General features: G+C 41.0%; 1 protein-coding gene across 2 annotated transcripts; it reads left to right on the top strand.

Moving 5' to 3' along the window:
- The first annotated feature begins 8248 nt into the window (after positions 1-8248).
- Positions 8249-26723, top strand: LOC134572693 (immunoglobulin lambda-1 light chain-like). Of its 2 annotated transcripts, none has more exons than XM_063431802.1 (4): positions 8249-8338; positions 22436-22504; positions 24253-24606; positions 26333-26723. In XM_063431802.1, exons 2-4 carry the CDS (start codon positions 22459-22461, stop codon positions 26665-26667), a joined length of 735 nt encoding a protein of 244 aa, XP_063287872.1. In that variant the 5' UTR covers positions 8249-8338; positions 22436-22458; the 3' UTR covers positions 26668-26723. The 2 variants fall into 2 exon arrangements, with proteins under 2 accessions (XP_063287872.1, XP_063287873.1); XM_063431803.1 differs by lacking the exon at positions 8249-8338 and adding an exon at positions 8916-8978.
- The last annotated feature ends 1160 nt before the right edge of the window (positions 26724-27883 follow it).

Raw genomic sequence — 27883 nt, forward strand, 5'->3', positions numbered from 1 at the left:
ACTTTTTTACGAATGTTAAAAATTGGAATGTTTCTGGCCAGCAGATAATTGAGTTTAGTATGTTGCTGAAACTCAATTATCTAGCCTGGCCCAGAGGAGGAGTCTGCTATTGTATAAATTGAATGCTGTTGCTTCCAGTAAATCAGTCTTGTTCCAGCATTAAGCTTTGGCTCATGTGTGGATTATTTGGCGATACCAGCGATATTTATTCCTGTGGATTATTGTTATTATTCTACCATTGGGGAAAAAGGGAATACTGGACGTTGATACCGTTTACTACCGTCACAGTATATTATATTGATTTTTTGTATATATTATAGACATAATGGTATATAAAAATTAAGCTTACTATATACACAAATATTAATACACGAAATACATGCATAAATATGTAGATATAGATATTACTCTCAGAAATCAAATACATTGAGTTTTGAATATTTTTTTAAATAAACTTTGTCCTTTTCATTGACCCATATTAGTGCACAAATCCACACTGACCCATGCAGATACACATACTCGCTCACACGGACTCCGTGACCTGTACACACAAGCACACACAGACTCAGAGACCCATAAACACACTCAGTGACCCACACAGATACACACACACTCAGTGACCCATACAGAAACACACACACTCAGTGACCCATACAGAAACACACACACTCAGTGACCCACACAGATACACACACACTCAGTGACCCATACAGAAACACACACACTCAGTGACCCATACAGAAACACACACACTACGTTGACCCACACAGATACACACACACTCAGTGACCCATACATAAACACACACACACTCAGTGGCCCATAGAGAAACACACACACTCAGAGACCCACACAGATACACACACACTCAGTGACCCATAGAGAAACACACACACTCAGAGACCCATACATAAACACACACACACACACACACACACACACACAGTGACCCATACAGAAATACACACACACTTAGTGATCTATGCACACACAGACCCACAAAGACACTGACACACATTAAACTTTGCTGAAACATACAAACACTTACAGCTTGTCCCCTTCAATTTACTAGAGTCTTTCAGAGAGTGTGGCCGCCGGGATATGACATTATATTTCCCTGCGGACTCTATAGCTCTCTGTAGAGCAAGGAGCAGCTATCCGCCATCACTCCTCGCTCCTCCCTTACTCCTCGCAGTGGAGTGAGAGAGCCTAATAAGCAGTCAGCTGTCCGGTTACCTGTTGGGCTAGTCGGGCACTGCAGACAGCTAGGGAGATGCTCCATGCAAAGCGGCAACGAGAGGGGCAGCCTGTCAATGCAACGAGTGGGCAGCCCAGCGGAGGTGCTGATTGGGGAAGACGAGGACCTGTGTTACAAAAGGAGGTGATAATCTGCGTCTGGTGGAAAAAATGCGTTACGTGATATTGAATGCCCTTAACCCCTTAAGGACCAAACTTCTGGAATAAAAGGGAATCATGACGTGTCAGGCACATCATGTGTCTTTAAGGGGTTAAAGAGGGGGTGTATAAATACATATATATGTACTTTGGTTTCTCTCTGTCCTTTGTTTAGGTCTCAGTGGGAACGTCTGTGTGAGTTTGGATTAGCTTATCATTTTATTTAAGTGGACCCCTGTATAGACATTATCATTGATGCACAAAATGTATATTTTTGCTACAGCTGTATATTTTTAATAATGTTTAAATGGTAATTTTCTGTGGGTGCATACCCTAATGTAATATATATTTGTGATTGGTTACAATAGTGATCTATGACGGACCACCTGGCACCCCGACTGGGTGCCTCCGCCAATCACTGCTTCCTAGTACCTCTGAGTACTTCCAAGCACTCCACCAGACACCATCAGCACTGTAGTCCCCACTTCCAGTGTTACAGCTTGGCTGGGGTCTCGCTGTCCTCCACCCACCCTAGACCCAAGACCAGGATCCATCTTCCAGTGGGTAGACCTCTGCTCCAAGAGAGTGTAGCAATATGCTCTTAAAAAAGAGAGTGATTATAATGCTATTAAAAAAGAAAGTGATTATAATCCCAGGGGAATATAGTGATATAGCAATCCCCAGGGTAGATACAGCCGTTTCCCTCACACATGTTGAGGGTAAGCAGGAACTCGTTTAATGGTAGCCACAACTAGCCTTATATTCATGTCCCCATGCAAGGGGCACTCCCCCCTGGACCTGAGAGTAAACCACAGTAGAAAGAAATACACAATTACAGATCCAGGACACTCCCATACATAATAAGATAATCCCTCCCCTGTGCCTGGGAGATAATTGAGTCATCCACGGTAGTAAACTCAATTATCTCCAGGCACAGAAAACATAAATTTTTACAAAACCCCAAAAATACATTTAAACACACAAAAACATTACATCCCCTGATAGCCCCGATCTGGGTGACCAACATATCCAAAAATCACCCAGAACGGTTCAGGGGTTCAGGAATTTCCTGGAAGTCATAATTTGACTGACTGCACGCATGGTCCCATGCCCAAAACAGTTCCAGAGAATAACGGCTTGCGGTCAGTCTGGTACGGTAGTTTAAAAACCGAACAAACTACCAAACAGGGTCAATGTTCTTACCCTGGAGCTTGTTTTCCTTGTTCGTGGGAACGTTTCCACTGAACAGTGTCTTTCTAAATGTTGTAGAACCAAACAGAGGTGATCATGGAAGTCCAGTGGTGTTCGGGAGTTTCAGTGTCCGAAAATAGTTCCATGAACTCGACGACCAAACACCGCTGCCTGCGTTCATGCGAACAAGATGGCCGCCACCTCGTGGTCGTCCATAGGAAGTGCGGCCACCCAGACGAACACTTAGAACACTGCAAGGGAAATTGCTACAAAGTATCAATTAGACTTAACAAGCTCCAGAGTGGTCTCCAGTTCATGCGGCTGTTCGGTTCCCAAACCATATAGTCCAAATATATACGAACTGAGACTTTTACATTACATTTTACAGGGTCCATACTCTGTGGGCAGGAGGCTGGCAAGCAGGCTCCTCCAGGAACTCGTGGCAAACTCACTTGGAAAGGGGAGTTTGTCACACAATCTAATTATGATAAAAGGATTAATATGTAATTTAAGATAGAAGAATGTCGGTTGTGGTCGGCCTGGAGAAAATTAGGGGAAAAAAGGAATTTCACCCAAAATTCAACCTGGACATCGTTTATTATAGGTTGGATAGCCTATTATCTATATTTCGTGTTCCGTTAGACCAGGTTTAGTCTGTTATTAGTGAGTAATAGCACATAATGGTCTTCTCGTCCATTGAAATCTTCTATCTTGCGTTTGGTCGGGTCTGAATTACTGGCTACTGTTAACGCTTTTGGTCTAACCGCAATGAGCTAGATATTTGGCAGTCTTAATGACGGTGTTTTGTGACTCTCTCAAATTGACCGGTGTCTAAAATATCTGAAAGAGCTCTGAACCTGGGGCCGTCGATTGATAGCCATTTCGGAAAGTCTGGTATATCTAACCTTTCTATGCCTCTTAATAGACTTGCGACTGGGTAGGTTAACACAAATACTTTGTTACTATGTTAGTTATGGTGTTGTAAGCCCGTTAAGTAAAGTTTAATAATATTGTAGAAGAACTTTAAGCTGAGTTGGCAAAGGATAAACACAGTTATTATGTCTAGGGCAGAAATCTCCCATGTGTGAAACTCTTAGGCAAAGTGGTTCAATATTCAGAATGCTCTGACGTAAAATTTGATAGCCGTACCATTCCAGGCTTCCAGAAATCTTTGTCACATTTTAAGGTCACTCCTAGCACCCTTGTCCAATATTACCCTAATGTAATCATCTGGGAGGCCCGGCATGGCAAAGTTCAGTGTACCGAGCCACGATGGTAACCCTTTCTGTGTGCAAGAACACAGCAATAAGCGTGCCCTGATGGTGTCCTGGGTAAGCAGAACTTTTTCCATGGGTAGACTTGCTTGCCATGGTGTCCAAGTGAACTCCTAGCGAGGTGATTCCATTAAGGGGACCCTCTGCATTAACAGATACTGAAACGCCAAGATTGTCGGACAGAGTATTAGTCTCTCTGATGCCAGATGGTGTCATGTCAGCTTTCTCGATCAACCGGAAATGGTCTAGATAATGGGCGACTGTTGGACATCTGCAGCGCTTGTGAAGGAGACACTGCAAATTCCCTGCAAACATGTCAAAACTCTCTGGCTGCTCTTGGTTCCAGAGGTGAGCCATGTCACAAAATAATATTTATCCCCTCATATAATGTCACAAACATGTCACAAATGTACATATTCCATGTGTTTACTACCCTTTCTATATCATCTGTTTCTTCACTTCCAATATATATAAGAGAAAAGCAGAAACATTGCGCAGAAATCCAGGTATAATAAACAATTTATTTAAGGTTGCACTTACAAGATAAAAGAAAGTGTCAGGCACATCAATAGCTTGCTTCCCTGGAGCAGGACCCAGAAACAGGACCTTGGTGAAGAAACCTCTAGGAGGGATGTGCAGCAAACACTGACCAAACGTACAATATATAATAAAACTACAAAACAATAATAGAAAAACCCTATGTCTCTAGCCCTACGCGTTTCGTCCTACATAGGACTTCCTCGGGGTGGCTGTAGTGTGGATGAAGGTCTCAGTCTCACTGCGGTTTAAAAGGCCGTTTTTCAAGAAGGCGAGAAACAGGTACAAAAGGGGAGAGGGGAGAGACAAATGGAGGGGCTGGTGGGGATGGAATGGGACACATTCGGGTGTTCTGGAGAAGGGAATGGAACACATGGAGGGGCTGAATCGTAATTCCCCACTACGTACATACAAGAGGAAGGCTGAACTTGATGGACGCAAGTCTCTTTTCAGCTTTGTAACTATGTAACTATGAGGAAGGCTGGGGTGAGACACATGGAGAGGAATGGAGAGAAGGAATGAGACACTTGGAGGGGCTTTGGGGGGGAATGAGACACATGGAGGGACTTTTGGGGGAGATGAGACATGTGGAGGGGCTTTGAAGGGGAAATGAGACACTTGGATTGGGACATAATGAGACACATTGGTGGGCTGGGGGAGAAATGAGACACAAGGAGGGGCTTTTGGGGGAGAAAATGAGATACATGGAAGGGCTTGAGACACATAGATGGGCTTTGGAGAAAAATTAGACACATGGGTGGGGTAGGGCAGTTTTTACACTGGGGCCCAGTGGTTTCTAGTTACACCTCTGTCCATGTATCTAGTACCCTTTTTATATCACTGTTAGCTTGTATTGCTTCCATTGGAAGGCTATTCCAGGTATCTACTACCCTTTCTATATCACTGTTACTGGTCCCACTGGAAGGCTATTCCAGGTATCTACTACCCTTTATATATCACTGTTACCGCTCCCACTGGAAGGCTATTCCAGGTATCTACTACCCTTTCTATATCATTGTTACTGCTCCCACTGGAAGGCTATTCCAGGTATCTACTACCCTTTCTATATCACTGTTACTGCTCGCACTGGAAGGCTATTCCAGGTATCTACTACCCTTTCTATATCACTGTTACCGCTCCCACTGGAAGGCTATTCCAGGTATCTACTACCCTTTCTATATCATTGTTACTGCTCCCACTGGAAGGCTATTCCAGGTATCTACTACCCTTTCTATATCACTGTCACCGCTCCCACTGGAAGGCTATTCCAGGTATCTAACCCCTTTCTATATCACTGTTACTGCTCCCACTGGAAGGCTATTCCAGGTATCTACTACCCTTTCTATATCATTGTTACTGCTCCCACTGGAAGGCTATTCCAGGTATCTACTACCCTTTCTATATCACTGTTACTGCTCGCACTGGAAGGCTATTCCAGGTATCTACCACCCTTTCTATATCACTGTTACTGCTCCCACTGGAAGGCTATTCCAGGTATCTACTACCCTTTCTATATCACTGTTACTGCTCCCACTGGAAGGCTATTCCAGATATCTACTACCCTTTCTATATCACTGTTACTGCTCCCACTGGAAGGCTATTCCAGGTATCTACTACCCTTTCTATATCACTGTTACTGCTTCCAGTGGAAGGCTATTCCAGGTATCTACTACCCTTTCTATATCACTGTTACTGCTTCCAGTGGAAGGCTATTCCAGGTATCTACTACCCTTTCTATATCACTGTTACTGCTCCCACTGGAAGGCTATTCCAGGTATCTACTACCCTTTCTGTATCACTGTTACTGCTCCCACTGGAAGGCTATTCCAGGTATCTACTACCCTTTCTATATCACTGTTACTGCTCCCACTGGAAGGCTATTCCAGGTATCTACTACCCTTTCTATATCACTGTTACTGCTCCCACTGGAAGGCTATTCCAGGTATCTACTACCCTTTCTGTATCACTGTTACTGCTCCCACTGGAAGGCTATTCCAGGTATCTACTACCCTTTCTATATCACTGTTACTGCTCCCACTGGAAGGCTATTCCAGGTATCTACTACCCTTTCTATATCACTGTTACTGCTCCCACTGGAAGGCTATTCCTGGTATCTACTACCCTTTCTATATCACTGTTACTGCTTCCACTGGAAGACTATTCCAGGTATCTACTACCCTTTCTATATCACTGTTACTGCTTCCACTGGAAGACTATTCCAGGTATCTACTACCCTTTCTATATCACTGTTACTGCTCCCACTGGAAGGCTATTCCAGGTATCTACTACCCTTTCTATATCACTGTTACTGCTCCCACTGGAAGGCTATTCCAGGTATCTACTACCCTTTCTATATCACTGTTACTGCTTCCACTGGAAGGCTATTCCAGGTATCTACTACCCTTTCTATATCACTGTTACTGCTCCCACTGGAAGGCTATTCCAGGTATCTACTACCCTTTCTATATCACTGTTACTGCTCCCACTGGAAGGCTATTCCAGGTATCTACTACCCTTTCTATATCACTGTTACTGCTTCCAGTGGAAGGCTATTCCTGGTATCTACTACCCTTTCTATATCACTGTTACTGCTTCCACTGGAAGACTATTCCAGGTATCTACTACCCTTTCTATATCACTGTTACTGCTTCCACTGGAAGGCTATTCCAGGTATCTACTACCCTTTCTATATCACTGTTACTGCTCCCACTGGAAGGCTATTCCAGGTATCTACTACCCTTTCTATATCACTGTTACTGCTTCCACTGGAAGGCTATTCCAGGTATGTACTACTCTTTCTATATCGCTGTTACTGCTCCCACTGGAAGGCTATTCCAGATATCTACTACCCTTTCTATATCACTGTTACTGCTTCCACTGGAAGGCTATTCCAGGTATGTACTACCCTTTCTATATCGCTGTTACTGCTCCCACTGGAAGGCTATTCCAGGTATCTACTACCCTTTCTATATCGCTGTTACTGCTTCCACTGGAAGGCTATTCCAGGTATCTACTACCCTTTCTATATCACTGTTACTGCTTCCACTGGAAGACTATTCCAGGTATCTACTACCCTTTCTATATCACTGTTACTGCTTCCACTGGAAGGCTATTCCAGGTATCTACTACCCTTTCTATATCACTGTTACTGCTCCCACTGGAAGGCTATTCCATGTATCTACTACCCTTTCTATATCACTGTTACTGCTTCCACTGGAAGGCTATTCCAGGTATCTACTACCCTTTCTATATCACTGTTACTGCTTCCACTGGAAGGCTATTCCAGGTATGTACTACCCTTTCTATATCGCTGTTACTGCTCCCACTGGAAGGCTATTCCAGGTATCTACTACCCTTTCTATATCGCTGTTACTGCTCCCACTGGAAGGCTATTCCAGGTATCTACTGCCCTTTCTATATCATTGTTACTGCTCCCACTGGAAGGCTATTCCAGGTATCTACTACCCTTTCAGTATCACTGCCTTTACTGAATTGACAGACACAGGATGCTATTAAATAATAATATTTGATAGTCATTGTGAGCAAACACATGAAGAAATGGGGAAACACGTCTTAGAAAACCCACCTTTTTGCCTCACAATGTTGTTGGGGTACACTGATGTTTGGGGACCCCAGTTGCCATGCTGACATTGTTAAACAGTGGAGGGATGGTCTCATGCGTGGGGTTTCAGTCTCCTGATAAATGCTGTTAGATTGAACAATGATTTAGTTAAAAACACTTTGTTTTTGCAGGAAAAAAACAGCATCATAACAGCTAAATATAAATCAACTGTCGCAACGTGCAGCTGGCTGGGAGTCCCATAGCGTCGCGCCCCCCTTCACCCTCCACCCTCACTCTCTGTATGGGAATCAGACACTTGGACGACAAGGTCGACCTTGCTGGGTTTATTATTATTCCAGGTGAAGATTGGATCCGTCAGGTGAGTGATGTCAGCCAGCTGATTGGTCGTCGAACCTGGCGGAGCACAATATTAATACTGTGATGTAATTCCAGTAAAATACAAGTTTAGCAGGCTAAGATTGCCACAAGGCATATGTATGTATATGTGTTTGTAGTATCAGTTAGTTAATAACACGTAGCTAAGATACTGTCATCACTGTACTGACCAGGTGCAGGAATGTAAGAACTGGAATTACGCGTCCCTCTCCTTTGTATCAGATGAGCCACGTGGTTAGACCGGATGGATGAGTTTAGACTCTATTCATTAAATAGGTTAAGGGTATGTGTGGGTGTAGTTAATTGTGGGAGGAGCTACAGTGCTATATAAGGAATGTACTCTATGTATTCAGTACTCAGACTTTGCTGTATTTTGGTGACGCTAGTCCCTCTGAGTCCCGATCGGTGATCCAATAAAGAATCTCTTCCTTCCTGAAGAAACCTGTGTCCATCTCTCTGTGCTTGGCTTCCGTCAGTTTCTCCGGTATCAATACCTCTGTCATCTGACGCACTGACTGCCTGCGACACTTTGTCTCCACCTCTGTGTGTGGATTGTATGACGGTATCATGGCGGCTTTCAGAGTGTACCCCGAGAAATGCAGGCGCTGAATGGACTAAGCCATGTCTGTACATACCACGCAAAGAGCAAAACGGGTGTAACAATAATTTGTATTATAACAGACAGACAGAGGGAGACAGACAGACAGACAGAGAGACAGACAGACAGACAGACAGAGAGGCAGACAGACAGAGAGAGAGAGAGACAGACAGAGAGAGAGAAAGACAGACAGAGGGAGACAGACAGACAGACAGAGAGAGAGGCAGACAGAGAGAGAGAGACAGACAGAGAGAGAGAAAGACAGACAGAGGGAGAGACAGACAGACAGAGGAAGAGACAGACAGACAGAGAGAGAGGCAGACAGACAGAGAGAGAGAGAGACAGACAGAGAGAGAGAAAGACAGACAGAGGGAGAGACAGACAGACAGAGAGAGAGAAAAACAGAGAGGGAGAGAGACAGAGAGAAAGGGAGAGAGACAGAGAGAGACAGACAGAGAGAGAGAAAGACAGACATAGGGAGAGACAGACAGACAGAGGGAGAGGCAGACAGACAGAGAGAGAGAGAGACAGAGAGAGAGAAAGGCAGACAGAGGGAGAGACAGACAGACAGAGAGAGAGAAAGGGAGAGAGACAGAGAGGGAGAGAGAGACAGACAGAGGGAAAGAGAGAGAGATTGAGAGGGACGTGTAAATTGAGGTGGAGAGAGAGAGAGACTGGCAGAGGTAAATAGAGACAGAGGGAGAGAGAGACTGATAGATTGAGAGAGACAGAGAGCAAGACAGTCAGAGGGAAAAAGAGACAGAGATAGAGTAAGGGAAATATACTGATAGATTGACAGAGAGAGACAGAGAGCGAGACAGTCAGAAGGCAAGAGAGACAGAGCTAGAAAAAGGGAGAGAGAGACTCATATATTGAGAGAGACAGAGAGAGACCGAGAGCGAGACAGTCAGAGGGAAGGAGAGATAGAGTAAGGGAAGAGAAACTGATTGATTGAGAGAGAGATATGCAGAGAGTGTAAGACATCAATGGGACAGAGAGTGACTGAGTACAGAGAGACAGCCAGAGTTGAGAGGTTTATTTACTAAACTCCTCGTTTCACTGAATTGAAAACCGAACGTGACATTCAGACAATAGCTGACAGATACTCCATCCCAGCTGCGGTCACCGTTTGACGTATTTAGCCGGAATTTCGGATTTCAATTTATTACAATTTGATATTTATTTAACAGCCGTCAGACAGAGCAGTACGTCCATCTCTATGTGGCAACCATTCAGTAACACAGGCCGGCTCATTTACTAAACGGTGAACTATTGGCCCGGGGCTGAGAAATCTGAGCTGGAACATAGCTGGGGATTATTCACTAAACGGTGAACTATTCGGCCTGGGGCTGAGAAATCTGAGCTGGAACATAGCTGGGGATTATTCACTAAACGGTGAACTATTGGCCCGGGGCTGAGAAATCTGAGCTGGAACATAGCTGGGGATTATTCACTAAACGGTGAACTATTGGCCCGGGGCTGAGAAATCTGAGCTGGAACATAGCTGGGGATTATTCACTAAACGGTGAACTATTCGGCCCGGGGCTGAGAAATCTGAGCTGGAACATAGCTGGGGATTATTCACTAAACGGTGAACTATTGGCCCGGGGCTGAGAAATCTGAGCTGGAACATAGCTGGGGATTATTCACTAAACGGTGAACTATTCGGCCTGGGGCTGAGAAATCTGAGCTGGAACATAGCTGGGGATTATTCACTAAACGGTGAACTATTCGGCCTGGGGCTGAGAAATCTGAGCTGGAACATAGCTGGGGATTATTCACTAAACGGTGAACTATTGGCCCGGGGCTGAGAAATCTGAGCTGGAACATAGCTGGGGATTATTCACTAAACGGTGAACTATTGGCCCGGGGCTGAGAAATCTGAGCTGGAACATAGCTGGGGATTATTCACTAAACGGTGAACTATTCGGCCCGGGGCTGAGAAATCTGAGCTGGAACATAGCTGGGGATTATTCACTAAACGGTGAACTATTGGCCCGGGGCTGAGAAATCTGAGCTGGAACATAGCTGGGGATTATTCACTAAACGGTGAACTATTCGGCCTGGGGCTGAGAAATCTGAGCTGGAACATAGCTGGGGATTATTCACTAAACGGTGAACTATTGGCCCGGGGCTGAGAAATCTGAGCTGGAACATAGCTGGGGATTATTCACTAAACGGTGAACTATTGGCCCGGGGCTGAGAAATCTGAGCTGGAACATAGCTGGGGATTATTCACTAAACGGTGAACTATTCGGCCTGGGGCTGAGAAATCTGAGCTGGAACATAGCTGGGGATTATTCACTAAACGGTGAACTATTGGCCCGGGGCTGAGAAATCTGAGCTGGAACATAGCTGGGGATTATTCACTAAACGGTGAACTATTCGGCCCGGGGCTGAGAAATCTGAGCTGGAACATAGCTAGGGATTATTCACTAAACAGTGAACTATTGGCCCGGGGCTGAGAAATCTGAGCTGGAACATAGCTGGGGATTATTCACTAAACGGTGAACTATTGGCCCGGGGCTGAGAAATCTGAGCTGGAACATAGCTGGGGATTATTCACTAAACGGTGAACTATTCGGCCCGGGGCTGAGAAATCTGAGCTGGAACATAGCTGGGGATTATTCACTAAACGGTGAACTATTGGCCCGGGGCTGAGAAATCTGAGCTGGAACATAGCTGGGGATTATTCACTAAACGGTGAACTATTGGCCCGGGGCTGAGAAATCTGAGCTGGAACATAGCTGTGGATTATTCACTAAACGGTGAACTATTGGCCCGGGGCTGAGAAATCTGAGCTGGAACATAGCTGGGGATTATTCACTAAACGGTGAACTATTCGGCCCGGGGCTGAGAAATCTGAGCTGGAACATAGCTGGGGATTATTCACTAAACGGTGAACTATTCGGCCCGGGGCTGAGAAATCTGAGCTGGAACATAGCTGGGGATTATTCACTAAACGGTGAACTATTCGGCCCGGGGCTGAGAAATCTGAGCTGGAACATATCTGGGGAACTAACAATAACATCTGTCAGAAATAGCGGGGCTGTGACTGTGGCGCAGATAAAGATTTTTTCCAAATCTTCTATACTTAGTTTAATTCTCAGTTTAATGTTTAGTAAATAAGTCCCAGGACACAGGTGTTCTAATAGATATTTGGTTTTGAAATTAGAAATTTCCAGCAGTTCACAGTTTACTAAATAACCTGAAATTTTCTTCAGAATTCACTGTTTCAAATAGATTCTGCAAATAACTTCCAGGATTCTAGATCACCAGGGTTAAAGTGACACGCCATCTCCAACGTCCTCTACTATACTACCTAGACGTCTCTAGAATACCACCTCGAATGCCCTCTAGAATACCACCTAGAACGTCTCTAGAATATTACCTAGAATGCCCTCTAGAATGCCACCTAGAACGCCTCTAGAATATTACCTAGAATTCCCTCTAGAATACCACCTAGAACGTCTCTAGAATATTACCTAGAATGTCCTCTAGAATGCCACCTAGAACGCCTCTAGAATATTACCTAGAATTCCCTCTAGAATACCACCTAGAATGTCCTCTAGAATACCACCTCGAATGTCCTCTAGAATACCACCTCGAATGTCCTCTAGAATACCACCTCGAATGTCCTCTAGAATACCACCTAGAACGCCTTTAGAATACCACCTAGAACGCCCTCTAGAATACCACCTAGAACGCCTCTAGAATATTACCTAGAATGCCCTCTAGAATGCCACCTAGAACGTCTCTAGAATACTACCTAGAACGCCCTCTAGAATACCACCTAGAACGTCTCTAGAATACTACCTAGAACACCCTCTAGAATACCACCTAGAACATCTCTAGAATACTGCATAGAACGCCCTCTAGAATACCACCTAGAATGTCCTCTAGAATACCACCTAGAATGTCCTCTAGAATACTATCTAGAACATCTCTAGAATACAACCTAGAATGCCCTCTAGAATACCACCTAGAACGCCTCTAGAATATTACCTAGAATGCCCTCTAGAATGCCACCTAGAACGCCTCTAGAATATTACCTAGAATTCCCTCTAAAATACCACCTAGAACGTCTCTAGAATACCACCTAGAACGCCCTCTAGAATACCACCTAAAACGCCTCTAGAATACCACCTAGAACGTCTCAAGAATACTACCTAGAATGCCCCCTAAAATATCACCTAGAACGTCTCTAGAATAGTACCTAGAACACCCTCTAGAATACCACCTAGAACGTCTCTAGAATACTATCTAGAATGCCCCTAAAATATCACCTAGAACGTCTCTAGAATAGTACCTAGAACGCCCTCTAGAATACCACCTAGAACGTCTCTAGAATACTGCCTAGAATGCCCTCTAGAATACCACCTAGAACGTCTCTAGAATACTACCTAGAATGCCCCCTAAAATATCCCCTAGAACGTCTCTAGAATAGTACCTAGAACGCCCTCTAGAATACTACCTAGAACGCCCTCTAGAATACCACCTAGAATGTCTTTAGAATACCACCTAGAACGTCCTCTAGAATACCACCTAGAACGCCCTCTAAAATACCACCTAGAACGCCTCTAGAATACCACTTAGAACGTCTCTAGAATACTACCTAGAACACCCTCTAGAATGCCACATAGAATGTCTCTAGAATACCACCTAGAACGTCTCTAGAATACTTCCTAGAACGCCCTCTAGAATACCACCTAGAAAGTCCTCTAGAATACTACCTAGACCGTCTCTAGAGTACCACCTAGAATGTCCTCTAGAATACTACCTAGAACGCCTCTAGAATACCACCTAGAACACCCTCTAGAATACCACATAAAATACTATTTAGAGCCCATCTTACAACACCACGTGAAATGTTGTCTAGAATGCCACCTAAAGCACTGGGTGGGTGTTATCTAGAACAGCATGTGAAATGCCATCTAGAACATCACCTAAAGTTTGCAAAACTAGCCACTTATTTGTACAAGAGACTGAGTTGGTTCGACTATTTAAAGGTTCCCAAATAGAATATGGATATATTGTTCGTAAGTCGAACCAACCACCGAACGGGGAGAGCACCCAAGGGAGTCATGTGCCTCCAATTGACTATTGTAACACCAAATAACCGCAAGGTTCTAAATGGTCGGATGGGTGGCCGACGTTCGTATAACCATCTTTGCGCACGAACGCACAGCTGTATTTGGTTGTCAAGTGCGTGGAACTATAATCGGCCACTCGACCGCACAAACACCGCTGTACTTCCATCTCATTCGTATATTCATTTCCCTTCGTCTAGAATAAGCAGTATTCGACTGAATTGAACAAACGAACACTAGGCACACGACTGTCCAATTCATGAACAATTGCATTCGTTATTTTAATAGTGAAAACTCCCGAAAGAAGACCGGTCAAAGCATATAACCACATAGAACTGTTTTGGGGCTTTGCCTCGTGGTTGACTGGTCTAACCTTCACTCAAATGGCATTCCTGGTCTACCGAACGGATCTGAGCGGTATTTCGACAGATTGGGGGCTCAGATCCCCGCTATTCGGTGAAGTGTCTTCTGTGGAGTTCTGATTAATATTATAGGAGTAATGATGTTTTAAAATATTGTTTAATTTTCTGTAATTGTGACATAATCTAATTAAAGGATTATCCTTACGCAATTATCTTCCAAGTATCGAAAGGGAGTCTGGGAAACATGTACCGTGTTCTATATATTATTTATTATATAGCACTGACTGTGTGCCCTGCTCTATATATTATTTATTATATAGCACTGACAGTGTGCCCTACTCTATATATTATTTATTATATAGCACTGACAGTGTATCCTGCTCTATATATTATTTATTATATAGCACTGACAGTGTGCCCTGATCTATATATTATTTATTATATAGCACTGACAGTGTGCCCTGATCTATATATTATTTATTATATAGCACTGACAGTGTGCCCTGATCTATATATTATTTATTATATAGCACTGACAGTGTGCCCTACTCTATATATTATTTATTATATAGCACTGACAGTGTGCCCTGATCTATATATTATTTATTATATAGCACTGACAGTGTGCCCTGATCTATATATTATTTATTATATAGCACTGACAGTGTGCCCTGATCTATATATTATTTATTATACAGCACTGACAGTGTGCCCTGCTCTATATATTATTTATTATACAGCACTGACAGTGTGCCCTGCTCTGTATATTATTTATTATACAGCACTGACAGTGTGCCCTGCTCTATATATTATTTATTATATAGCACTGACTGTGTGCCCTGCTCTATATATTATTTATTATACAGCACTGACAGTGTGCCCTGCTCTATATATTATTTATTATAGAGCACTGACAGTGTGCCCTGCTCTATATATTATTTATTATACAGCACTGACAGTGTGCCCTGCTCTATATATTATTTATTATACAGCACTGACAGTGTGCCCTGCTCTATATATTATTTATTATACAGCACTGACAGTGTGCCCTGCTCTATATATTATTTATTATACAGCACTGACAGTGTGCCCTGCTCTATATATTATTTATTATACAGCACTGACTGTGTGCCCTGCTCTATATATTATTTATTATACAGCACTGACTGTGTGCCCTGCTCTATATATTATTTATTATACAGCACTGACAGTGTGCCCTGCTCTATATATTATTTATTATACAGCACTGACAGTGTATCCTGCTCTATATATTATTTATTATACAGCACTGACAGTGTATCCTGCTCTATATATTATTTATTATACAGCACTGACAGTGTGCCCTGCTCTATATATTATTTATTATACAGCACTGACAGTGTGCCCTGCTCTATATATTATTTATTATACAGCACTGACTGTGTGCCCTGCTCTATATATTATTTATTATACAGCACTGACAGTGTGCCCTGCTCTATATATTATTTATTATACAGCACTGACTGTGTGCCCTGCTCTATATATTATTTATTATACAGCACTGACAGTGTGCCCTGCTCTATATATTATTTATTATACAGCACTGACTGTGTGCCCTGCTCTATATATTATTTATTATATAGCACTGACAGTGTGCCCTGCTCTATATATTATTTATTATACAGCACTGACAGTGTGCCCTGCTCTATATATCATTTATTATACAGCACTGACAGTGTGCCCTGCTCTATATATTATTTATTATACAGCACTGACAGTGTGCCCTGCTCTATATATTATTTATTATACAGCACTGACAGTGTGCCCTGCTCTATATATTATTTATTATATAGCACTGACAGTGTGCCCTGCTCTATATATTATTTATTATATAGCACTGACAGTGTACCCTGCTCTATATATTATTTATTATATAGCACTGACAGTGTGCCCTGATCTATATATTATTTATTATACAGCACTGACAGTGTGCCCTGCTCTATATATTATTTATTATACAGCACTGACTGTGTGCCCTGCTCTATATATTATTTATTATACAGCACTGACAGTGTGCCCTGCTCTATATATTATTTATTATATAGCACTGACAGTGTACCATGCTCTATATATTATTTATTATACAGCACTGACTGTGTGCCCTGCTCTATATATTATTTATTATACAGCACTGACAGTGTGCCCTGCTCTATATATTATTTATTATATAGCACTGACAGTGTGCCCTGCTCTATATATTATTTATTATATAGCACTGACAGTGTGCCCTGCTCTATATATTATTTCTTATACAGCACTGACAGTGTATCCTGCTCTATATATTATTTATTATACAGCACTGACAGTGTATCCTGCTCTATATATTATTTATTATACAGCACTGACAGTGTATCCTGCTCTATATATTATTTATTATACAGCACTGACAGTGTGCCCTGATCTATATATTATTTATTATACAGCACTGACAGTGTGCCCTGCTCTATATATTATTTATTATACAGCACTGACAGTGTGCCCTGCTCTATATATTATTTATTATACAGCACTGACAGTGTGCCCTGCTCTATATATTATTTATTATACAGCACTGACAGTGTGCCCTGCTCTATATATTATTTATTATACAGCACTGACAGTGTGCCCTGCTCTATATATTATTTATTATACAGCACTGACAGTGTGCCCTGCTCTATATATTATTTATTATACAGCACTGACAGTGTATCCTGCTCTATATATTATTTATTATACAGCACTGACAGTGTGCCCTGATCTATATATTATTTATTATACAGCACTGACAGTGTGCCCTACTCTATATATTATTTATTATACAGCACTGACAGTGTATCCTGCTCTATATATTATTTATTATATAGCACTGACAGTGTATCCTGCTCTATATATTATTTATTATACAGCACTGACAGTGTATCCTGCTCTATATATTATTTATTATACAGCACTGACAGTGTATCCTGCTCTATATATTATTTATTATACAGCACTGACAGTGTATCCTGCTCTATATATTATTTATTATACAGCACTGACAGTGTGCCCTGCTCTATATATTATTTATTATATAGCACTGACAGTGTGCCCTGCTCTATATATTATTTATTATACAGCACTGACAGTGTGCCCTGCTCTATATATTATTTATTATACAGCACTGACAGTGTGCCCTGCTCTATATATTATTTATTATATAGCACTGACAGTGTGCCCTACTCTATATATTATTTATTATACAGCACTGACAGTGTGCCCTGCTCTATATATTATTTATTATACAGCACTGACAGTGTGCCCTGCTCTATATATTATTTATTATATAGCACTGACAGTGTGCCCTGATCTATATATTATTTATTATACAGCACTGACAGTGTGCCCTGCTCTATATATTATTTATTATATAGCACTGACAGTGTGCCCTGCTCTATATATTATTTATTATACAGCACTGACAGTGTGCCCTGATCTATATATTATTTATTATACAGCACTGACAGTGTGCCCTGATCTATATATTATTTATTATACAGCACTGACAGTGTGCCCTGCTCTATATATTATTTATTATACAGCACTGACAGTGTGCCCTGCTCTATATATTATTTATTATACAGCACTGACAGTGTGCCCTGCTCTATATATTATTTATTATATAGCACTGACAGTGTGCCCTGATCTATATATTATTTATTATACAGCACTGACAGTGTGCCCTGCTCTATATATTATTTATTATACAGCACTGACAGTGTGCCCTGCTCTATATATTATTTATTATACAGCACTGACAGTGTGCCCTGCTCTATATATTATTTATTATATAGCACTGACAGTGTGCCCTGCTCTATATATTATTTATTATATAGCACTGACAGTGTGCCCTGATCTATATATTATTTATTATACAGCACTGACAGTGTGCCCTGCTCTATATATTATTTATTATATAGCACTGACAGTGTGCCCTGCTCTATATATTATTTATTATACAGCACTGACAGTGTGCCCTGCTCTATATATTATTTATTATATAGCACTGACAGTGTATCCTGCTCTATATATTATTTATTATATAGCACTGACAGTGTGCCCTGATCTATAGATTATTATTTATTATACAGCACTGACAGTGTGCCCTGCTCTATATATTATTTATTATATAGCACTGTCAGTGTGCCCTGCTCTATATATTATTTATTATACAGCACTGACAGTGTGCCCTGATCTATATATTATTTATTATACAGCACTGACAGTGTGCCCTGATCTATATATTATTTATTATACAGCACTGACAGTGTGCCCTGATCTATATATTATTTATTATACAGCACTGACAGTGTGCCCTGCTCTATATATTATTTATTATACAGCACTGACAGTGTGCCCTGCTCTATATATTATTTATTATATAGCACTGACAGTGTGCCCTGCTCTATATATTATTTATTATATAGCACTGACAGTGTGCCCTGCTCTATATATTATTTATTATATAGCACTGACAGTGTGCCCTGCTCTATATATTATTTATTATATAGCACTGACAGTGTGCCCTGCTGTATATATTATTTATTATATAGCACCGACAGTGTGCCCTGATCTATATATTATTTATTATATAGCACTGACAGTGTGCCCTGCTCTATATATTATTTATTATACAGCACTGACAGTGTGCCCTGCTCTATATATTATTTATTATACAGCACTGACAGTGTGCCCTGATCTATATATTATTTATTATATAGCACTGACAGTGTGCCCTGCTCTATATATTATTTATTATAGCACCGACAGTGTGCCCTGATCTATATATTATTTATTATATAGCACTGACAGTGTGCCCTGATCTATATATTATTTATTATATAGCACTGACAGTGTGCCCTGCTCTATATATTATTTATTATACAGCACTGACAGTGTGCCCTGCTCTATATATATTATTTATTATATAGCACTGACAGTGTGCCCTGATCTATATATTATTTATTATATAGCACTGACAGTGTACCCTGGTCTATATATTATTTATTATATAGCACTGACAGTGTGCCCTGCTCTATATATTATTTATTATACAGCACTGACAGTGTGCCCTGCTCTATATATTATTTATTATATAGCACTGACAGTGTGCCCTGCTCTATATATTATTTATTATATAGCACTGACAGTGTGCCCTGATCTATATATTATTTATTATATAGCACTGACAGTGTGCCCTACTCTATATATTATTTATTATATAGCACTGACAGTGTGCCCTGCTCTGTATATTATTTATTATATAGCACTGACAGTGTGCCCTGCTCTATATATTATTTATTATACAGCACTGCCAGTGTGCCCTGCTCTATATATTATTTATTATACAGCACTGACAGTGTACCCTGGTCTATATATTATTTATTATATAGCACTGACAGTGTGCCCTGCTCTATATATTATTTATTATATAGCACTGACAGTGTGCCCTACTCTATATATTATTTATTATATAGCACTGACAGTGTGCCCTGCTCTATATATTATTTATTATACAGCACTGACAGTGTGCCCTGCTCTATATATTATTTATTATATAGCACTGACAGTGTGCCCTGCTCTATATATTATTTATTATATAGCACTGACAGTGTGCCCTGCTCTATATATTATTTATTATACAGCACTGACAGTGTACCCTGCTCTATATATTATTTATTATATAGCACTGACAGTGTACCCTGCTCTATATATTATTTATTATATAGCACTGACAGTGTGCCCTGCTCTATATATTATTTATTATATAGCACTGACAGTGTGCCCTGCTCTGTATATTATTTATTATATAGCACTGACAGTGTGCCCTGCTCTATATATTATTTATTATATAGCACTGACAGTGTGCCCTGCTCCATATATTATTTATTATATAGCACTGCCAGTGTGCCCTGCTCTATATATTATTTATTATATAGCACTGACAGTGTGCCCTGCTCTGTATATTATTTATTATATAGCACTGCCAGTGTGTCCTGCTCTGTATATTATTAAGTGTTCTTGCATAGCAAGACCACTTACTGTTATCTCACATATATATTATTATTATTATTATTATAGCCAAATTTGCCACCCTAACTCCTCCCACAGTTTTTACACTACATAGACAAAAATATACCAAAACGTGCAGATTGTTCCCGATCGGATTGCTATTACTTTGTGGAACGTTTTGGCGAATGGTTCTCGGAATATCGTCGTTCTTGTGGCGAAATTTGTCCCATAGGAATGAATGGCAAAGCTAGAGTGGGAGCTGGCAAAAGCTGAAAAATCAGGACATGATTTCTAAACTGACACCACTCCCTCATTTTCAGGCCCACCTACACAAATCTTATATCAAAACGTTCAGCTATCCCTGCTGCCACTAAAAATGTCCACGGCTAAGCCATAGTCCTGATTGTTTTCACAATATGACCATTTGTTTGCAACTCACGCAGTCCGTTGACATTCATTGAAACTCCACTCTGCAAAGCTCACATTTGAAGGGCAATTTCTAAACTGCGACTGTGCCTTCATTGTTAATAGTGCAGAGACATACTATGCATCAAAATGTAGGTCTGGGTCTTGTGATTCTCACAATATAAAGCTCTTCACTGTAGGATTTATAGTTTTTAAAATACGACCGTTTGAAGATGGCAACCGCAAAAATACTCTGACCTGTGCCAGGCTGCAGCAGCAAGTGATGTCATAGACAGGGCCTTTTGCACCTGCTAATGTTTTTATCACTGTATGTTTTAATGTAACTGTGAAGCACTTTGGGCAACAACATTGCAATTAAATGTGCTATATAAATAAATAATAACAGTTACTCCGCCCATTCCAGTTGTAGACTACTGGTGGAGGCAAGAACACTTCACACAATTTCCTCAGAAATTGTAGCTTTTCTAGTTTATTATATAGCACTGACAGTGTGCCCTGATCTATATATTATTTATTATACAGCACTGACAGTGTGCCCTGATCTATATATTATTTATTATATAGCACTGACAGTGTGCCCTGCTCTATATATTATTTATTATACAGCACTGACAGTGTGCCCTACTCTATATATTATTTATTATATAGCACTGACAGTGTGCCCTGCTCTATATATTATTTATTATACAGCACTGACAGTGTGCCCTACTCTATATATTATTTATTATACAGCACTGACAGTGTGCCCTGCTCTATATATTATTTATTATATAGCACTGACAGTGTGCCCTGATCTATATATTATTTATTATATAGCACTGACAGTGTGCCCTGATCTATATATTATTCATTATATAGCACTGACAGTGTGCCCTGATCTATATATTATTTATTATATAGCACTGACAGTGTGCCCTGCTCTATATATTATTTATTATACAGCACTGACAGTGTGCCCTACTCTATATATTATTTATTATATAGCACTGACAGTGTCCCCTGCTCTATATATTATTTATTATATAGCACTGACAGTGTGCCCTGCTCTATATATTATTTATTATACAGCACTGACAGTGTGCCCTGCTCTATATATTATTTATTATACAGCACTGACAGTGTGCCCTGCTCTATATATTATTTATTATATAGCACTGACAGTGTGCCCTGCTCTATATATTATTTATTATACAGCACTGACAGTGTGCCCTGCTCTATATATTATTTATTATATAGCACTGACAGTGTGCCCTGCTCTATATATTATTTATTATATAGCACTGACAGTGTACCCTGCTCTATATATTATTTATTATACAGCACTGACAGTGTGCCCTGCTCTATATATTATTTATTATACAGCACTGACAGTGTGCCCTGCTCTATATATTATTTATTATACAGCACTGACAGTGTGCCCTACTCTATATATTATTTATTATACAGCACTGACAGTGTGCTCTGATCTGTATATTATTTATTATATAGCTTGCTGCTAATATACACACTGCTGTAATGAGCTGTTTCTTGTTTTGCAGGGCACTGGGTACATTTCCCGTTAATGGAGCAAGCAGTATTGTTTATGCTTATATCTGTCCCTCTCTGTGGTAAGTGAAGCCAAATTCATTGACTAAAAAGGTAGTGGAGGCATGAAACAATTTCCAGTCAGAGCTGGGAGAGAGAAAAAACAAACAGAGGAACACAATGATTGAAATGTGAAACCCCAACCCTTCCCCCCTCAATCAAAAATTGTGCAGTTTTTTGTATGTGCCTGTGTGTGTCTGTGTGTCAAGGTGTGTGTATCTGTGTTTGTATGTGCCAGTGTGTATATCTGTGTGTCAATGTGTATCTGTGGGTGTGTGGGTGTGTGTATATGTATCTGACACACAGATACACACACACACTGGCACACAGATAAACACCGACACACACACCTTGACACACAGTGTGTATCTGTGTGTATGCGTGTGTGTGCATGTTTGTATGTGTCTGTGTATCAAGGTCTGTGTATCTGTGTTTGTATGTGCCAGTGTGTATGAATCTGACACACAAATGCACACAGATACACACATTGACACAGATACACACACCTTGACACACAGTGTGTATTTGTTTGTGTGTATGTATCTGTGTGTCAAGGTGTGTGTATCTATCTGTCAAAGTGTGTGTATCTGTGTTCATATGTGCCAGTGTGTGTATCTCTGTTTCAGTGGTTACTCTGTGTGTGTGTGTGTGTGTGTGTGTGTGTATCTGACACACAGACACACACACCTTGACACATAGATACACACACTCAGATACACACAGTAACATATACACACACACTTGCACCCACATATACACACACTGGCACATACACACACTCAGATACACACATTGACACATACACACAGTGTTATATACACACACTGATACACTCAGAGACACACACACCGAAAAACGCGCACACACAGGCACATAGAAACTCACTGATACAAACTGACACATACACACATACTGACATACACACTTAGATACACACAGTGACACATACACAAACCTTAACATAGATACACACACTGACACACACACACACATACTCTTTGACAGACACACATACACTCTCACTGACAAACACACATACTCTTTGACAGACACACAAACAAATACAAACTCCCTAACAGACACACATACAATCTATTTATTTTTTTCTAAATTTTACTCCATCCAGCCCCCTTACATTTGGGAGTGCTGGCTGGATTGGTAGTCTAGATGTCCCATTGGTCCAGTGGGGCTGCTGGGCTGAACGTGCAGTCCCTAGGGTCCAGAGGGGCTGCTGAGCGGCTGGCGTATGTGGGTGGCGAGGGAGTTCTGATCTCCCTGCTCAGCTTCCTCATGCGCCTCTTAGTGATGCCGGAGCCGGACTGATGTCATATTCCGGCTCCCGCATCACTGCTGTGCGCGCAAGGGAGCTGAGCAGGGAGATCACAGCCATTTTGTTTTTAAAAATTATAACGGAACACCATAAGGGTTTCGCGGAACACCAATTGGGAAATGCTGATCTAGAGTGTTAACTCCCATTAGTCTCAGCCATCTCCCAGCGGCTGGAGTCCCGCCCCCCCTTTACTGGCCATACAGGTTTAAGGGGCTACGCCACCTTATATAATATTTTATCATTTTATATGTCTGTCCACGTGTCTCAGAGATTTTCATTGAAATGTGAAATGTTAGGAATTCAATAATTATTAACCCCTCGGCTGGGGGGCACCACAGGCATTCATTCAAACTGTTCCCTGCGGAGGGCTTTTTTAGGCTTGTTTCATACATTATATTATTAGTCTTTTTTTTTTTTTAACATTATTGATTTTTATCATAGGGTCCTCCACATTCGATGTCCGCCAGCCCAGACGAGTCTCTTCTCCCATGGACAGCTCCGCCATGTTGGAATGCTCGCTGGAAGGGGAGGTGCTGTTGGATTATAGCGTCCATTGGATGAAGCAAATCCCGGGAGCGGCGCCCAATCACATCCTGAGTCAGGAGAACGACTCTAGCATCCGGTGGTCAGATACGTACTCCAAGCGTTTCCAGCCAATTAGAAACAGCCACAAAACAAATTATCTGCAAATTACCCAAGTCGCTACAAACGACAGCGCCATCTACTGGTGTGTAGTGGTGACGAAATCTTACTACCCCGTGTGGGGCGGAGGAACAAAGCTCAGTGTTTTTGGTGGTAGGTGTCTGTTAGTAACTCACCAAAATTAAACTTTAAAACATTCTTGACACAAATGTTAATATTAAAAAATAAATCCTCAAAAATCTAAATAGTGCAGATTTTTCAAATGCAATCGACCACTCCCACTGCGCCTTCTTTATTTTTTCATTGGCGCAAATTCACAAGAAGGCCAGCAACCCCAGCATTTTATTCTTCACATACCGTACCTCCTCCAGCGTGAGGATTTCCTATACTGCAAGGGGATTTTTTTTCATGGAAAGACGATGTGTCCAGTGTACACAAGAACCTGGCGGGTCTGTCAGCCGTCTGACGAGTTTCGAAATAATATTGAATCTCATCTGATGGATTGGGGGGGTTCGTTTGTGATCACTAACATGAGAAGTGTTGGGAATTCAAATTGAACCTGTAAGAGGTTAAATCTCTAAGCTGTGATTTGTAATGAATTGCACAACACAATTCCTTGTTTACTAAATAAACCCCATAGAGATTAAACTCTCGCTTCAAATGACCCCCCAAAAAAAATCTATTACAAAGAAATATACAGATTTGGAAACAGCGGCTGAATTATCACCAGAATATGGAATCAATGGGAGTTTCTCTGAAAATCTTTTACATTTTACAGGAATTTGTAGATTTGGATTTCAGTGATTTAATGGTTAAATATTTAACCCCGTCTCGTGATTTTCCTTTAACCCCTTAAGGACCAAACTTCTGGAATAAAAGGGAATCATGACATGTCACACATGTCATGTGTCCTTAAGGGGTTAAAGGGTTAAACGATGACTAATGAAGTGCCCACATATTTTCTGACAGAGATTGAAATATTTTTCCATTTTGCCTTTAGATTGGCAGCTCTTTAGGGTAGAATTTGATCTAATTCATCTAATAACTGATAAAGTAATGCTCTGTAATGAATTAACCTGATCACAGAGAATTTCTGTCTCCTGAGTCTGGTATTAAGGGGTCCATAGATTTTTATTGTAGGGATTGCTGGTGCTGGGCAGATACAGTGTTGGACTTGCCCAGCATCCTGATCAGAGGGTTATAGTGCCACCATGTGGTCATTTTAGGGTATGACAATCCGTATTGTAATAAAGATTTGCATTCCTTTTGATTAGCGCACCTCGTGATTTCTGTGCTAACGCATTCTAATCTCAAAGCATTACTGCATAGTAACCACAGGTGGGCGCTGTAATCATTCAGGGAAGTAAAATATGCCGAATATTTTATTTTTAGTTTGTTTTTTTAAGAAACAGGTAGCTTTTATGTTGATAAAAAAAAATAATCAATGTTGGCCTTAAAAAGGTAGATGTGCGGCCTTGGCAGGAAGGAGTGAGCAAATTTATATTTGGTGGGTGCCCGTGTTTAGTAATGCCTAGGGCAGAACAAAACCAAAATACACCACTGATACTGAGCACTGTCTCTGCTGTCCCCAAATATTGCAAATATCCCAGCGGGCAGCTCAGATAATACCCAAAGCAATACCTGCTTACTGACTCTGTCCTTCATCATAGTGTCAGAAGACGCGGCAATGCACCTACCATTTTAATTTACATGCCCTTTTGCCAGCCCTACCATGGCCACAGACAATCTATATAAAAAGGAAAGATATGTATGGACCTTTAATGTATAGAAGGAGCATGGGTAGGATGAGGCCGCGAATCACCCACACCAGGTGACGTGAATATGTGACACCCAAAAACTGATCTTTTTATTTTTTCAGGCCAGGATGTCATGGCTCCATCTGTGACTCTTCTGAGCGGCAGAGACTCTTTGAATAACTCATCCATTCTGCTCGTTCTTTGTTTGGTCAGTAATTTCTATCCTCCAGTTATCGAGGTGACCTGGAAGCTGGAAGGCCAAGTAAAGTCAAGAGAAAGCACCTCAATGCCCTCGTTCTCAGCTGGAGACAATTCGTTTAGTTTGGCCAGTGTCTTAGAGCTTCCCGTCCCCCCAGAGCTGACATTCTCATCTGTTTCATGTGAAGTCCGTCATGATTCTTCGAGGACACTGATTTCCAAAAACATACATAACTGCTATAGCAATACATTGGATTAAATGAATTCTGTTAGTTGTACTAGAATAATACACAATAAATGTCTTCACAAACTAAATCTGATTCTAGTTTATTTATATCCTTCTTCATGTGAAAGCTCACCACATATCAATTTAAATGATGTGGACCTGGCTACGTCAAGGCAAGACGGAGGATTGGGGAACCCAGACATTTTCCGATGTTACCTGGCTAGCAGACTTTTCCACATATTGCTCTCCAAAAACTATACAGCAACCAAAGAAACATGGTACAAAATGGAAGAAATGAAAACTGGGGTCATCAATCTGCCCTCACTATTTTGGGTTTTAGACTTGAATAAAAATCTATTGAATAAAGAGACTATTACTAGGGCTGGGAGGAGATATTTATGGTGACAAGAGTACCAAGGCCTGAAACACAGAAACACCAGTTAAAATATTCAAGGCGAGTACACGTCTGAAATATAAGAAAAAACGATTTTGTGGATTTGTGTTTTGAGTAACCGTAGGCACTACGCCTGGCTGTGGTATGGACTGTTATCTTGAATAATTACATAGTCAGCGTTATTTGTTCTTGTACTAAAATACTGTAGCTCTCCCAATAATATCCATATTTACTTTACTTGATAAAATGATCTTTGTTCGCTATTGTTGTATCAAAGGAGGATAAACTTGACAATCCTCCGTCACTTCAAATCAAACCCCTTTACTACCAAAAACATGTATACAGGTTTTTACTTTCCTTGGCAAAATGAAATTTAGTCCATAAAGCCTCCATTCACTTACACCCCAGGAATGATTACAGGTCGGTAAGGAAATACAATTATTGGCAGGAAACCCATTACACCAATAAGATATCTGGAAATGACACTCCGAGGCCTAGAGTCCCTTGTTAAGTATTCTAAGCTCTGCCATTATCTAATGGAGGAACCTGATCAGAACATTACACTGAACTCCGTCAGGATCAGACAATTAAACAAACGGACTATGTACTTACAGCTTCCACTGTTTGGTGGTTTGTGTTACGGGAATGGGACGAGAATCCCGATATAGAATATTGAACAGGGGGTCAGTGAGGATCTATGTCTGACTCCTGATGTTTGGACACAAATTTGGGTATGCAGCGATGCAGACCGATGAGACCTCAGCAGGTGTTCGTAGTATAACGACCTTCAAGAGTTTAATTTCAAGCACTTTTAGATTTCAATCGTTTGGGAAGACAACACATGCATGAAAAAAT

The sequence above is a fragment of the Pelobates fuscus genome, chromosome 9 (assembly GCF_036172605.1).
Source record: "Pelobates fuscus isolate aPelFus1 chromosome 9, aPelFus1.pri, whole genome shotgun sequence".
NCBI classification, from domain to species: Eukaryota; Metazoa; Chordata; class Amphibia; order Anura; family Pelobatidae; genus Pelobates; species Pelobates fuscus.

Bases quoted from the DNA above. Each gene is read 5' to 3' on its own strand.
- LOC134572693 (XM_063431802.1), top strand. From the start codon at position 22,459: ATGGAGCAAGCAGTATTGTTTATGCTTATATCTGTCCCTCTCTGTG. The intron at 22,505-24,252 runs GTAAGTGAAGCC...TTTTTATCATAG, and splicing joins TATATCTGTCCCTCTCTGTG to GGTCCTCCACATTCGATGTC. The intron at 24,607-26,332 runs GTAGGTGTCTGT...TTATTTTTTCAG, and splicing joins AAAGCTCAGTGTTTTTGGTG to GCCAGGATGTCATGGCTCCA.